Source organism: Thrips palmi, unplaced genomic scaffold (genome assembly GCF_012932325.1).
Source record: "Thrips palmi isolate BJ-2018 unplaced genomic scaffold, TpBJ-2018v1 HiC_scaffold_7, whole genome shotgun sequence".
Classification (NCBI taxonomy): domain Eukaryota; kingdom Metazoa; phylum Arthropoda; class Insecta; order Thysanoptera; family Thripidae; genus Thrips; species Thrips palmi.
In genome coordinates this window covers 3,987,775-4,003,311 of record NW_023144634.1, presented here as the reverse complement: position 1 = coordinate 4,003,311, position 15,537 = coordinate 3,987,775, and the positions used below count along the sequence as shown (strand labels likewise).

Here is a 15,537-nt window from a genome sequence, read left to right as displayed (position 1 = left end):
TCGGGCATGCGTGTGCGGCGTTGCGGAGCAAAGTACTGCCCCTGTGGTCCGCCTAAAACGGTTGTTGTTGTTGTTGTTGGGTCAGTCCCGCTGACAGGAGCACCTCCCGGGCGCCCTTCCTCGCCTTGATGCTCCTGCTCTGCTTGGATTGCCAGGGGCAGTCCGTAAAGCTAGTGACTTGCTGTGTGAGGTCAACAGGAGGCACTGTCAGAAAAGTTCCACCTTTTCAGGGCTAAGTATTCTGGAGTTAAGACGCTCACACCAGCAGACTGGTTCCGAGATTCGTTTTCGTCGCTCTGTCTCTCTCTCTTGCACTCATGAGGCGCTCGGTGCGATAGAGACAGAGCGACGAAGACGACTCTTGTAATCAGCCGAACAGTGCCGATGAACCGGAATGAGTTGGAAGGCAGTGTTGTGCCAGCAGCGGCTCAACCTTCTTCGCCTGTGCGCGGCTCGGCCTCGGCGCGGCGGCTTGGCAGGCCACTGACTGCATGTAAACCTGCAGCAGGCCTTATTTTCAATGGTAATGCGAAGATAATGTCGTTTATTGGCAGCCGAATGGACCGGGAATCGGAATCGGAGGAACGGGAGCAGCGCCTCTCTGCTTGGTCCAGCACCGTTCGCTCGGGTCGTTTTCTTTGCTCATACTAGTGGATCTACAAGTCGTAGATTCAGAGGCGACCTTCAGAGGGCAATTAGCACTTTGTGCCTACTTGCAGGGGCAAAGTATGGCTATTTGCCTACCTTTCAGGCGATTACGTTGGTACCACTTGGGGGAGGGGGGCAAAACCCCCTTTTTTCCGCTTCTAGTCGCAAGAAAAGGCCCCCCCGCCGCGCCTACGCGATCATTTTGCCCGCGCTAAGCTTAAGGGGTTAATCTGAATCGAAGATAAGACGGCGCCGAGAAGACGTGGAAATTAAAATATAAATGTGGCCGTATAAAAGTCTTTCGGCGCATCGCGCAGGACAAAGAGTCATAAAGAGGTGCATTTCCGCTTGGAGGCTTCGAGGCGGGCGAGGGTAATTAATTTGTGTAGCAAGCAGACCGCACTAATTATGCCGTAAGCTGTCCGCCAGACAACAACAGTCGGAGCGGCCAAACTTGAGACGAGTGGCCGCGCACGCGGTGCACCGCCACGTCTCAGCTTGTGTCGAAGGAGCGATATAGCCACCTGATTATTGTGATGGCATTCAGGACGGCTGTCATAATTTTTGTACAACATTGTCGGCGGCAATTCGCAAGCAGAATTTAGGGACTTTTATTTTTTTTGCGCGGAGGTGCGGCTGAGCATTGACTAATTAATGGCAGCCAAGGTCGTGATTTATAATTTTCTTTTCCCCTTGTCTAACGCCTAGTTTTTCCTCGAGTTTAACCCCTAGTAATACCCCTAGTTTAACTCCTAGTGTCACCCCTAGTTTCACTCTCCGAAATAAGAGCGAAGTGGCCTCCAGCAAACTGACTGGAATGATGGGGCGCATGCACCGAGCTGCAGCAGGACGTCCACAGCGGCAACAGTAGACTGATTTCGAGAGTCGTTGTCGTCGCTCTGCCTCTCTCGCACTCGTTCTGCGTCCTGTAGAGGTGGGAAAGAGACAGAGCGACGAAAACGACTCTCAGTCTGCAGCAGAGCCGCGCCTTCCCGCGGCCTTGTTCAAATCCGCCCCGAGTCGGGCCTGGCTTCGCACCTGCAGGATGGCTCGCTCCGTCCTCGTCGCTCCCGCTGGCGAAACGGGCGAGGGCGAGAGAGACGGCGCCTCATCTAGGCGCGGCCGTGACCAAGGGATGATGGATCTGGCCCATTTCCTTAATATCATTTACTCTGTGGGTTTATTGGTGTGGCGGGGGCAGTCCGGGTTCACATTACGGTCCAGTGACTAATCGCGGCAGAGATGAACGTGGGGAGCCGGAGGCACTGCAGTGTAGCGGTCACTCGGTCAGGGAACCCGTTGAAAACCCCGTCCGCGGACTTGCAGTCGCCCCGACACCCATGATGAGAAATCGCGAAGGCAACTGACTTGGTGACGTCACTTCTTTGAATGTGAACCGTGCCACGATATTATTGATACATCACATTCCTTTGGGATTACTTGAATCCTTCCTTGAGACAGAGGTGACATTGACGGTTTTGTCACATTTTAACAATCGCTATTCGTCACATTCGTTAAAAGAAAATGTGTGCAATAGTTCTGCTCTGGCTCTGAGTTATTGAACACCTTCTGATGATGTCATTTTGTTTCTGTTCCAGTTTAAAACCACCACCCAAAGATGGCGTTACGAAAAGCAACCCCAGCAAACGGCACCGCGAAAGACTGAACGCCGAGCTGGACACCTTAGCCAACCTCCTACCATTCGAACAAAATATTCTATCAAAATTGGACCGGCTATCAATTCTACGGCTATCCGTCTCCTACCTCCGAACAAAGAGTTATTTTCAAGGTAAGTCTGATTTGTTGGCCCTCGTGGCAATGGTTGAGGGGGTTTGAGAAAGATCTTGGAAAACACTGGTGGCCGAAGGTTCATGAGGGGGTATTCACTGGTGTAATACTGTCGTCTGTTCACCTTACGTGCAGTCTAAACGCCCCTCTTGCGTAGGGTGCACGAGCTCATGATCAAAGTACAGACTAGAAGGGCGCAAGGCCTCCAAGCCTAGTAGTCCCCTTGAATGAAGCGTTCGAAGACAGTTCAGTCCTACCAGTATACCGAAGTTCGCTAGACCGGTGCGTCCCGTCGAACAGATCGAGCAGACGGGCCGGGGCTTCGTGGCACTTGCCGGTTTGTAACGTCAGAACGGATATGTGGAGATTACACGAGTTACACGTGTAATCCGTGGGGCGGGTAGGGCTGGGGCTTCCTGCCCCGCCATCCCTGCCCTATAGGAACCGTTGCAGTGTTACACAACAAGCTGCTTCGGCTACTTTGGCCCGCCAGGCCCTGCGTGTGTGTGCGTGTTTGAGTCTGCGTGTGTGTGAGTGTGCGTGAGTCGGTGGGAGTGCATGTGTACACAGTCGTGTGCGCAGTTAGCGGTATCTGAGTATCTGCTCGTGCGAGTCTCTCTCTCTCTCTCTCTCTCTCTGTGCGTGTGTGTGTGTTCAGTGTGTGTTTAGAGTCCCAAATTTTGGCTGGACCGCCAAAGACAAACAGGAAGACATTTTGACTTGTCCACAAAACGGCTGTACAGTATGAAGCCTCACCGTTTGAATGTTGAGAGGGTTTTCTTTATATGGCGTACTTTCCGAGTGTTGAGGCAGGCCAATGAAAGCGTTTCGCCCTGCACCTGTTCGCTCGATCGATGGTGCTGTGCTGGGCGTTGCCTGGCAAGCCGACAAGGCTGCGTTGAAACGGGCCAGCCAGGGTTGAGGCCGAGCTGAGGGCCAGAGCTATGCGGTTCAACAAAGCTAAGGGCTTGAGCTGAGGGCCAGAGCTGAGGGCCTGAGCTATGCAGTTCAAAGCTAAGGGGCTTGAGCTGAGGGCTAGAGCTATGCGGTTCAAAGCTAAGCGGCTTAAGCAAGATGCCAGAGCTATGCGGTCAAGCTAAGGTAAGGGCAGAGCTATGCGGTTCAAAGCTAAGGCTGAGCTGAGGGCCAAGCTGTTCAAAGCTAGCCATGATGAGGGCAGGGTGAAACCATGGCTGAAAACAGGCTGAATCCAGGACTGGGCCAGGCTAAGCCTAGGCGTGGTACGAAGCATATGCGATGGTGTCCGAATACGTCCTGCGCTGCCAACCTGCACACATGTCCAGAACGAGGACGGTAGCGGTGGGGAGGGGCGGGGTGACTGTACTGTAGATACGGCTCACCTTCCTGAGCTCATGCATTCAAAGCTAAGGGGCTTGAGCTGAGGGCTAGAGCTATGCGGTGCAAAGCTAAGGGCTTAAGTAAGAGCCAGAGCTATGCGGTTCAATGCTAAGGGTAAGGGCCAGAGCTATGCGGTTCAAAGCTAAGCACATGAGCTGAGGGCCAGGGATGAAACCATGGCTGAAACCAGGGCTGAATCCAGGACTGAGGCCAGGGCTAAGGCCAGGACTGAGGCCAGGGCGTGGTACGAAGCAATAATGCGATGGTGTCCGATACGTCCTGCGCGCTGCCTAACCTGCACACATGTCCAGAACGAGGACGGTAGCGGTGGGGAGGGGCGGGGTGATTTGTACTGGTTAGATAGGGCCCTCACCTTTGAAGGGACCGCTCATTAAGGCATTTTCCCGGGTGTTCGGCCTCCCCCCCCCTTTTCCTCGCGCTGGGTTTTGCTTGCCTGGCAAGTCGAAAACCTTGAAACCCTAGAACAGGGTTTTTGTGGCCGACTCCGGTATGCAACAAAGCGGGCTTGGCTGGTCGCAGATAGTGACGGTCTTCAAATGGGCTGCTCTAGAGCGACGTAAGTGTTTTTTTTTTAAACATTTAGAAGAGCAACTATGGGGTTAAGAACGGGGGGCCATTTTTTTCTCCAATTTAAACGCACATATAGGCCAAAAGGGTCAAAAAAACCCAAACTTACCGTCGGTTTTAAAAGCAGCCCATTTGAAGCCCCGTCCTAACCTGCACCAGCCGAAGCGGGGGTGTTTATTACGGAAAAGGACCCCCCCCAAAGACTTGCCTTCTCGGTTTTTCTTGGGGGGCCCCGAAGTCGGCCCGAAAGTCTTTCTCCAAATCGTCTCCAAACACATCGCCGCCTCTACGTTTTTCCGTGTAATTTTCCAATTTCCCCCGCTTTGTCGTACATTCCTTCAATTCGCCACACGGTAATTGAAATTTTTCCGCGCTCCGTGCCGTCCCTCGTCCCTCGATCCCCATGGGCGATTGCGATCTCTGCCAGTCGGAATGAGAAAGCTGCGAGGCTCGCTCCGCGCTCCGTCAGCGCTCCGTCCGAACCATATGGTCTGCGGCATCGGTCAAGCGCGGCGGCGGCCTGGGCCTGGGCCTCGGCCTGGGTCTCTCGGCTCGGGATGGACACGAGGCCCGACGGCCGAATGAATGACATTGGGTTTCTTTGCTTGATTCCCGCGCCGCCAACACCAGCCGTTCGCCCAAAAACCGAGCTTTTGCCTCACTTCCTCTGACCCAGAAAAAAAAAACTTAAATGAAGGCTCTGTAGAATTGCTCGTATGACGAAGAATTTCGCCTCATAAAACGAAGCATTTCCTCTCCAATTTTATCATTTTACAATGCCTTCGTTTACGTCGTACGTTTCATAGACTTTTTTGTGCAATTTTTCCACCTTTTCCCCCAAGCTATCGTTTCAACTTTTTCTTTACATTCAGCAGCCACCTGGGCTCCCCGTTTATTTATTTTCGTACTCGCCGCGCTGTAACTGAGGCATATAAATGTCGCATTGCTCCCCCACCCCACTGTAAGGCAGTATCGCTCCCCCATCTCAGGCAACCCCTCACATCCTGCTCGCCACCCCCGCCACAGTCGCCCCTCCGCTTCCCCTTCCTGAGAATCCATCATGCAGAGCCTTGAAATATCGTCACCTCGCTAGTCAAAGCGGCCAGTTTTGGCGCGTAAGTTTAAATGAGGCCCGCGCGGTGCAATATGGCGTCGTTGTTGTTTCAGGTTATTTACAGTGTTTCGTCATGGCTCGTTTTTTTTTTTTTTTGGGACTGCAGTCTTGAGGGCGAAGCATGTACTACACGGTAAAAAAAGGCGCCTGGTTTACCCAGGAACTCCATGGAAACCACCTATGTCTCTACCATACGCCTCCTGGGAAAACGGAATAGTTTTTACCGTGTAGGTTCGCCCTTATTTGACGGAAAGGGGTGGGGTGGGCAGCTGCCAGCCCGGCATCGGGCTATCGACAGCATCACAGCAGGCTTCCGAGAGTCGGTTTCGTCGCTCTGTCTCTCTCGCACTCCTAGGTCGTCCCATGTAGGTGCGAGAGAGACAGAGCGACGAAATGAACTCGCGGAATCAGCCTGCAGCTTGGGCCGATGACGCTCCGGGTGAGGGGCGCGGCGCTCGTCCGCGTTACGTGCAAACGTGCACGACACCGCGCTGCCTTGAATCGGATAGAACACCTCTGGGGCGGCTGGTGGTTGCAGAGGGACGTCGCAACTTGTAATTGGAAAAGTTATGGCGCCTACGTCCTGTATCCTGCACCTCGTGCGGCACTTCGTTGTGCCGCGCCTCGTTGTGCCGCACCTCGTTGTGCCGCACCTCGTTGTGCCGCACCTCGTTGTGGCGCACTTCGTTGTGCCGCACTTCGTTGTGCCGCACCTCGTTGTGCCGCACTTCGTTGTGCCGCACCTCGTTGTGCCGCACTTCGTTGTGCCGCACCTCGTTGTGCCGCACCTCGTTGTGCTGTACCCCGTTGTCGTTGTGCACCCCCACCCTCTGCGTCGCCTGCGACGTTCTGGGACGTCCGGCGCGGGTGGTATGGCCGCTGGTCGCGTTGTCATGGCAACAGCGTAAACAAGGCGTCGTTTTTATTTCGTTGCAAAAAGTAATTAATGCAAGAGAGTGGATTTGTCGTCTGCTACGAACGACCGACTGTTACGTTTGATGCCTTCGATTGTTATCGCGCGGTGCGAGTGGTAACGTTCCCTCTTTGTTTCTGCCAACGAAAGTCACAGAGAAGCAGGTGGTGAGGCCAACTGATGGGTTGACGCCTTCCGGTCAAGTTCTGCGGAAGACCGCGACAGGGGTGAGGCTGGCCCTCGGGCTGGCCTTGAAACGGGAGCAGGACATGCGCCCCCTTTCTTCGTGCCTCCACCACAAAAACGCGGCGTGCAACCGAGTCCGCCCAAAGTGGCACTGCAAAAGTCAATTCAAGAAAAAATTAAAAACTGACATTTTGAGGCTTCGATATATTTAATTTTTAGCCTAAGGGTCTGCATGAGTTCCCTGTAAAAGTAGTTAATGTGAATCCGACTAAAATTTGGTTGATTTCTTCGGTAATTTCTGTTAATTTGTTCACGAAAGACTTAGTCAAAAGAATAAGTTTTAGTCGTATTGACTTAAATATTTGACAGTACAGTGTTGAAATCAATAGTTCGTCATTTTCTGGACATCTAGACATGTTATTCCACGTTCGGATCTTTTGTTTTCTTGACCTTTACCCCTCGCACTTGCGAACAGTCTCTCCATACCCGTGCACCCTCCGATCGAAACCTGAATGGTCTTTCTATCCTCGAGGGATTGTCTTGTACTCCCTAAACCTGGAAGGCCGCCGCCCGAGGGACCTTGGTCCTTCGAACTTGATGCCCTTGGCCCTCGGCCCTGGCCACGCCTTGGAAGTGATCCCTTTGCATGTTTCGGCTCGGTTTTCGCCCTAAAGCCCTGTCCGCTCCATCTCTGTCGCGCTCGGCCGGTCGGTTTCGGCCGCCGCTCCTTCGCCCGAACCGAACGCCTCCCGACCGCCGCCGCGGACGCAGCTTCGGCGGTCCATGACGGCTCGGATTTCGGCACCAGCTTCCGAAAAAAATGCGATCATGTCGCGAACGGTGAATGCTTTGTATGGGTTCGCTGCTACTGGGTACAGCGCACACCGGCAGAAGCCATGGGCCGGCCGCCGACGGCCGGCACGGGTTCGGAAACATTCCGAATGAACTTGGACGAAAAGAATAATGAGTCCTGTAAATAATAACAGCCGTTGTGGGACATTTCATCAAATGATGTTTTCTTTGTTTCAAAGCGTTTCTTTTCCAAGAGAGGTAAAAAGTTAAAACGTAAAAATATGATTCGGAAATTTTTATTAATTCAAACAACGCATCTTAGAATACCATTTAGTGGGTGAAGTGATGTGCGCACCCAAAAAGCCATTTCTTACCAAGAAAATTAATTGACTTGCGGTAAGTTAATTTACTTGAGAACTTCAATTCACTTGATGCAAGCTTAACATTTTGTTTTAAGAAACGTATTTTTGTTGCTTTTTCTTGCAAATACCGTAAGGCAAATCTCTGCGGGAAATGGAGAGTGCTGATTCGGTCGATAACTTTGGCAGTGGCGCGACCACCGTTTGGCGCGCTTTTCGAACGCCGCGGCCCTCCGCCTGCGATCTCCCGTTTCCACCGAAGTGACCCAGGTGCTCGTGTTCTCAGAGGGCGCCGCTCTACCCGGGGCCCTGCAGGCCCTGCCGATGCTCCCGGTGTCCGAGTAGCGGCGATGATCCGCACCCCCCCCCCCCCCCCCCCCTTTCCGAAACCACCCGGCCGTCCCATTGAAACGGACCAGCACCACCACATAACAACAGCGTACAACAGCGCAACGTTTCCGTAGAAACAAGTTTTCTCAAGGAACAAAAAACCAGGAGGACAAATAATCCTGAAAAAAAAAGGCACCGCGAATCTGTGACATTAGGGTCGGATGCTTTTCCCCGGCCGCAGGCGCGTCTGTGTCTCGAAGGCCGCGCCTCCCTCTTTCCCTCTCTCCCTCTCCCTTCCACTCCTCAATCTCCCTCTCCAGCCGGCCTGCCCTCTCAGGGCTATCATGTCCGTCTGTAATGAGACTCATTTTTCGGCAGCGGGCCCCAGCATCCATCACAGCACCCTGGTCCAGTGGTCCGCCCGCTGCTGTCGCTGCACCACCTCTAGGCGCGCTGCTGTGCGCAGTGGACGCACAGTGGGCCAGGAGACCGGCGGAGGTGGTTGAAATCCCGGACGCGTTTTGAGCTCCAGAGTCGCAAATGGGACTGGAAACGCACGTGTGACCCCACCACTAGATTGCTCTCCGAACGAGGAATCCATTGGTGGGGTCGCTTGTTCGGTTTGAGTCCTGTTTAGCGACTCTATGGATCTCAAAACGCGTCTAGGTTTTTTTCGTCAGTGCAGAATGGAACAAGAAAAGAAAAGCCACTGCATGCAGGTCTGCAGGTGCACGCGCGCCGGCCCCAGATTGGCCCGGCCGTCATTTTCGTTGGTGATGCAATCCGATCCGTGGTGCGCGCGCATGCACGCACCGCCATCCAGGCGATGCTCAGTGCCCTCAGCGCGTTCGGCCTACACTGTCCGCAATGGGGCGCGTCCCAGCGGTGACACTAGAAAAATTTGGAATCATTTGAAAATCAGTTGAAAACTGCCAAGCACAGAGTTCCTCAGCCGGTGCTTCCCTTCACCATTCGCTCCGTCCCCGACCAATCACTGAGCGCTGCGCGGCGGCGGCACCGCGACGCGGAGGCTGGGATTGGAGCAGCAGTTGCCATGGCGACCGGCCAACCCTCCCCTCATGGCGTCGCGGGGGTGGCTGAGTGTGTGAGTGTATGAGTTAGTGTACAGTATGAGCGAGTGTAAGAGTGAGTGCATGGGTGAGTGTATGAGTGGAGTGTATTTGTGAGTGTATGAGTGAGTGAGTGAGTGAGTGAGTGAGTGAGTGAGTGAGTGAGTGAGTGAGTGAGTGAGTGAGTGAGTGAGTGAGTGAGTGAGTGAGTGAGTGAGTGAGTGAGTGAGTGAGTGAGTGAGTGACTGAGTGAGTGAGTGAGTGAGTGAGTGAGTGAGTGAGTGAGTGAGTGAGTGAGTGAGTGAGTGAGTGAGTGAGTGAGTGAGTGAGTATATGAGTGACTCCGTCCGAACGTCTGGCCGCCTCCTTCTCGTCTCCCCTCCCTTCCCACCCGCGACAGGCGAAACGCCGCCCGACTCCATTTGCATTACTTTTCGTGAAAAACATGAGCACCACGCGGCGGCGTGGGTGGAGGAAAGAAAAAGAAACAGCAACAACAATAACAACATAAAGGGGAAAATGGAACGGGGAAAATGTAAAAGGCGGGAAATAGGAAGGGAGTGAAGGGCGTAGGGCGTGGCCGGGCGAGGCCCGTCTGCCCGTCCGCGCGCAGAGGAAAAATTACCCCACAAATTCAGGGCGCGGGGTGGATAGAGAGGGGGGAGGGGGGAAGGGGGATGCGTCGGCCTGTGTTTCATTGTGCGTTGTTGCGCCCGGCCTGCTCTATGGGGCCCGGGGCCGCGAACGGGGATTGTGCCTGGATTTTGCAGTGTGCCCCAACGAAACACGCGCCTGGCCGCCGACAAAGGAAAGCAGTCGCACAGTCTGTGAGGGGTAAGTTTGGAGTTGTAGCACTTCTGCGTCGGTCCGGCGGAGTGGTAGGTCGCGTTCCGGGGCTTTGGCTCCTCTTAGCTTACCCCCGCAGTGGCCCTTCCCAGAGCTGGGCCTTCCCTGTGCCTGGTTCTCGCAACCCCCTCCCGCACCTCGCGGGCCTGTCCGCCTATTGACTCGTCACACCGATAGACTGCTGCATGATGCTCTGCACGTTGTGCTCCGTGATCAATCTCTGGGGGAGGGGGAAGGGGTAGGGGGCCTAACGACGCTGCCGACGAGTTGATCGCGTCACCGCGCGCTTGCATGTCGCCGGGGATTTACCTGGCCGTGATTGAATCCACCAACCACCCGTATGCCGTCGTGTGGGCCTCTCTCTCTCTCTCTCTCTCTCTCTCTCTCTCTCTCTCTCTCTCTCTCTCTCTCTCTCTCTCTCTCTCTCTCTCTCTCTCTCTCCCCTTTCTTTCGGGGCAGGGTAGAAATCAACACGTGTTGGCCGGCACGGAAGCACGCGTGTCTCGTGACGTCACACGGCCGGTCGACACGCCACAGCGTGGCGGCATGGCGGCACGACACGGCGAGGGCCGCACGAACCAGCCAACAGGTTGCACACGTGGCTCTGGCTCTGGCCGTCTCGTGGTTCTCGTGGCTCTCGCGGGCGCGCGCCATTTTCGCCTCCAAAATACAGCGGCGTGGTGCAGTCACGGTAGCGGCCGCGGCACGCCAGCCGAGCGGCTCGTCGTCGCTCTGTCTCTCTCGCACCCCGGCGGAGAGCCTGTGAGTGCGACGGAGACAGAGCGAGTCCGAACGGCGCCGCTCTTCTGTCTCCGTCTTGCACGCGTGGCTGGGGCGTTTGGGGTGCGAGAGGGACAGCACCGTTTGCAATCGGACTTCCAGTGTACCGCTGCGGCACGCGGCTGACGCCAGGTTCATACCCTGCACCACGCCGAGCTCGGCAGCCTTGACCGGCCTTGACCGACTCCGAACTACTTTTTGCAACTCCGTTTTATTCGCTCTCAAAACCTTTCAAACTGTTTCTCACCTTAGCCTTTCAAAGAAGACAGTATTTTGAACATACATTAACTGCTGAAGAAAATCTTTCGTTTGACTTACTAACAAACAAACTAGAATTTGTTGCTTACTTATACTCAAAATACTTCTGATAATTTGGAAGCGTGAGGTCACAGTGTGACGGTCGACTCTCAAGAAAGGTAGCCTAGCTTTACTAGCCATCAAGCGTTCTTAGGCACCTGCGGCAAATACAAAGTATGACCCAGTAAAATCGCGGCTCTTTCCCACTTTCCCAGTGCAGCACCGGCCGTGTTTTTATAATGCAGCTTGCGCGGCGCGCGGCGCCAGGTTGCTCATGTGGCATTGCTATCGACCAGGCTTTATCGGTTCACGGCCCTGCCGTGCCCTTCGGTGCCGTGCCCTGCCGTGCCCTTCCGTACCTTGCCCTGCCCTGCCTGGGTTCGCGCGCCGAGATAAACCTTCGATTTGCATATTACTCGCTTGTCCCATTGATTGACTCTGTGGCCTGGGGCCGCTCTGGGCCGCGCTGGGTCGCTGGGTGACTCATTTTGTGGCGGCAGTTTGGATAGACGGTGTGCTGGGTCCCACACCATCAAACATCTAAAATCAAGTTGTTTTTTTTTTTCAAAGTCACAATCTTAGCTTATCATCACAAAGCATTTTCTGAATTTTTTCTCTGAAATGAGAGAGGACAGACAGAGTCAGAGACCAGAGAGAGAGAGAGAGAGAGAGAGAGAGAGAGAGAGAGAGAGAGAGAGAGAGAGAGAGAGAGAGAGAGAGAGAGAGAGAAAAGGGGGGGGAGATGGGAAGAGAGACCTTTGTTTCAGGCAACTTCATGAAATTTTTCATACAACCGTTAGCCCACGGCTTCGGTCCCACAACGTGGTTCATTGATGATTTTTATTTTCTTCTCTCATTGTTTCTTTCTTTCTTTTTTTTAGAAACTCGTACGCCTTGGCCGTGGCCATGCTGTGGGCGCGTCGCTTTCGGCAGGCGCCGCCTTCCTCGAGCAATATGGCGCCAAGCGCGGGGCGTCGCGGCGCCGCGGGGGTGGCGGAGGAGAAAGAGGGGGAAAAGGGGGGGGGGCTTTATAACTCTACTTAGCACCGCAATCAGCCCGCTCTTTACCGCTCCAGGGTCCCCGCCACTGAAAGGAGGCCTATAATAGTCCGCGTCTTATAATCGCCGCGGCCCCGACAATTTCTTTCTCTCTCTTTCTCTCTCTCTCTCTCTCTCTCTCTCTCTCTCTCTCTCTCACTCACTCTCCCTCTCTCTGTCCACTTCGCGGCCTAGTTCATAAAAGGGGTGATGTATTTATGACACAGTGCCGCGGTGACGTGCCTCTCTGCTAGAATTTAGATTATTATTTCCGAAAGAAACGTTGCTGAGTTGCGTTCAGTAAAGGGAGAAGCAGGACTGACAGAGTGTAGGGGAGAGAGAGAGAGAGAGAGAGAGAGAGAGAGAGAGAGAGAGAGAGAGAGAGAGAGAGCGTGAGATTGCACGTGTCAGACAAAGAGCGAAGAACGAACGCCCCTGCCTTTATTGCCGGGCCACCCCGCGTTAGTCCGCCCGGCTCAGCCAGAAACATCGACCCCGGAACGTCTTGCCTTCCTGCGCCCTGCAGGGCCTGGCGCCGCTACACCCTGCGAAAAAAACCCTGTAAAATGTGCACTGTGTTCGCAAACAGCAAGCTGGGACCGAAAAAAAAAAGTCTGAAAATTTCTAAAGGCCTTATTCCAGGCAAGAGGAGGAATTAAATTCAGCGGGACGAAAAAAATGCCAGCTCCGTCGTTTGACGATAAACCACCCGGTCGGCAGTTATTGCGCTGTACGAAAGGGCAGGCGCGAGTGGACGGGGCACTGTTAAAAAAGAAAGGGCCGGGAAAAACGAAACACGCACAGGAAGAGAGTGGGGGGGGGGGAAAGCGCGCGCATATTTGAATAGCGGTGGCGTGTCGCGACGCGGCGCCACAAAGTAATCAATAAGTGCATCTGAACGGCGCGCACCGCGACCTTGCCCACGGGCAGCGCTGCACGCGAAGCACACGCACGCGGGCCGCACGCACGGCGCACGCACGCCCACCAGGGTAAACAAACACGCTTTGCCGCGGCATTGTTTTCTGAACTACTCTAAATGTTGTACAGTGAAGATTCTCCATATTATGGTGAAAATGTTCCATATTTTGGTGAAAATGTTCCAAATTATGGTGAAAATGTACCATATTATGGCGAAAATGTGCCATATTATGGTGAAAATGTTCCATATTATGGTGTTGCAGCTGACTCCATAACATACCATTGAAAATTTTTTTACAGTGTTGAATGACTGAAACCATCTTGATCTCAGACAGAGCATGTGTAGGCAAAAGATCATTTTTTTCCCGTGGAGTTTCAGTTATTTTGACTTTAATAAAAACTTTCTCTTTTTTCGGTGGTTTGCGTTGCATTTCCCATTGTTTTCTGCTGCGGCGAAGCAGAGCCGGGCGGCGCGCGTCGCGTCTGCTCCAGTTTTGTCGCTATGGAAATTCGGCCCCCTTTCGCCTTTTGGCCGCATGGCCCTCACGGCCGCATGGCGCCGCGGGGATGTAAAAGAGGGGGGCGTTTTGATGTTGTCTCGCTTTCGCCCCGACAGGAAAGACGGTCCCTCCAAAAGCAGCCGACGTCGTTATGCAAATGGCGACGGGATAAGGGAAAGGGGGTAAAAAAGCGTAGGGAAGACCTTGATAGGACCTCATGCATTTAGACAGGGGGCTGGATACGCTTCTGGCAACATTTCACCGCCCCCCTAGCGCAGCAGGCACCAGCCGAGCCCTCACGCTTCCCCGATTCGAGGAACGCTAACACAAACAAACCCGAGCTACAGGCATTTTTCAGTAGTAAGGGTACAAGCAAAGTTTCTGTTTTTGTTACGATTATTTTCTGACTGGATCATCGTATGTCTACGCATTATAACTGTCCGTTGTTTGATAAGCCGTAATCTTCCACTGCTAGGAGAACGACCAGGAACTAGATTTAGTGAAGTTGCTGCTGAACACTTTCTTAGTCGGTGTAACACTACCAAGGGAATCGACTTAACTTCGGCAACTTTTTTTTAAATATTGTTGACAGTGTACGACGTTTTTTTTTTAATTTTTGTTGTCGAATCGCGATGAACTGACAGGTTTCGCGGGTGGCCTGGTGGCCTAGCGCCTGCAGTGGGCAGGATAGGCAAACCCGCCCGACACGGATGCGTCGTATTGCCTACCCGGCAGGCGAGACCATCCTACCCGCAACGCTTGCGCATCCGCAGCGAAGGTCCCAGCAGGCAGACGGACAAGCAGGCAGGCACCTCGCTGTTCCTTTCGTCCTTTCGCTTCCTCTCTTCGTCTCATTCTCAACATCTTCCTGGCGACTGTGGCACCCCTGACAGGCGGGGTGGCGGCGGCTGTGTGGGGGCCAGCCGGGCCGTTCCGAGGAGTAGTCGCGTCGCCCCGTCTCTCTCGCACCCCGCGGAGCGCCGCCGTGAGTGCGACAGAGACGGAGCGACCGGGACGCTCTTCGGAACCGCTCGGCTGGGGGTTGTGTCGGGCGGGTAGCATCGCGTGACCGACCGGCAGGTAATTACCATTACCCGGCCACTCCCTCCCCCTCCCCTCTCCCCTCTCTCCCCCTCTCTCCCCCTGTACCCCCTCCCTTCCCCTCCCTCCACCACCCCTGCACCCCTTGCACCTTTGTCTCTCCCCCGCAACGAGCCGCAGTACAACTCCCCGCCCCGCCCGGGCAACAGACGCGCAGAGGAAATCCGATTGCCGTCCCAGCCCGCGCCGCCCCCGCGAGGGATGGCTGAACGCCGGTTTGCAGGAGGAAGAGCGATTTTGTCGGATTAAAGAGAGAAGGAAAAACCGGGAACAACTCGAGGACGAGTGAGGCGAAAAATATATGGGCTAAAGAGTTTTATTTTTTCGAGTTTTTTTTTTTCGAGGGCAAGGGTGGCGGGCGAGGCGCCACCGGGGGGAAACGGATTCTTCCCCGAGCGGTACCGAATAATTTATTGCGACAGGAAATTAGTTTCCACTGCAGGGCTATGCTTGAGTCGCGAGGAGCAGAGAAGGAGAAGACTTTAAACAACAACAATAATATTTACCACGACAAAAACGAGCGGGAAAAGAAAAACATTGCCGAAATCCACGGGCGTCCTCGTCTCTCCCGGAGGCCCGGCCGCGGAAGGGCAGGGGCAAGGGTGGGTCGCGTCGCGTGACTCGCGCAGTCGCGGGGGTCGGCAGTCGACATGCGGAGATCGCCTCTTAAATTCTATTTTTCCGCCGTTAAAGGGATAGCGGGAGAGAAGTGTGTCCCATGTGGGGCCCTCCGAGTGATATGCTAATCGCGCCACTTTCTCGTTTGTTGCAGGTAAAGCCCTGGCCGCGGAGCGAGGCATTCGCACGGTGCAGGTAGAAAACGAAACCACGCGTAATAACCGCGCCAATGGGAACTGCGTTTAAGTACACTAAACGACTGCACCCTGGATGCCTTACAATGAAATTTGAG

The 15,537-nt window shown here is 54.3% G+C and overlaps 1 protein-coding gene across 1 annotated transcript in view; it reads left to right on the top strand.

The window, feature by feature from the left end:
- LOC117652603 (aryl hydrocarbon receptor protein 1) overlaps nt 1–15,537 on the top strand; it is a 90,739-nt gene that overhangs the window by 25,959 nt on the left and 49,243 nt on the right. The window contains exon 2 of the mRNA XM_034397642.1: nt 2,247–2,437. Within this exon, the coding sequence (XP_034253533.1) occupies nt 2,247–2,437 (191 nt within the window). The remainder of the gene's footprint in view (nt 1–2,246; nt 2,438–15,537) is intronic.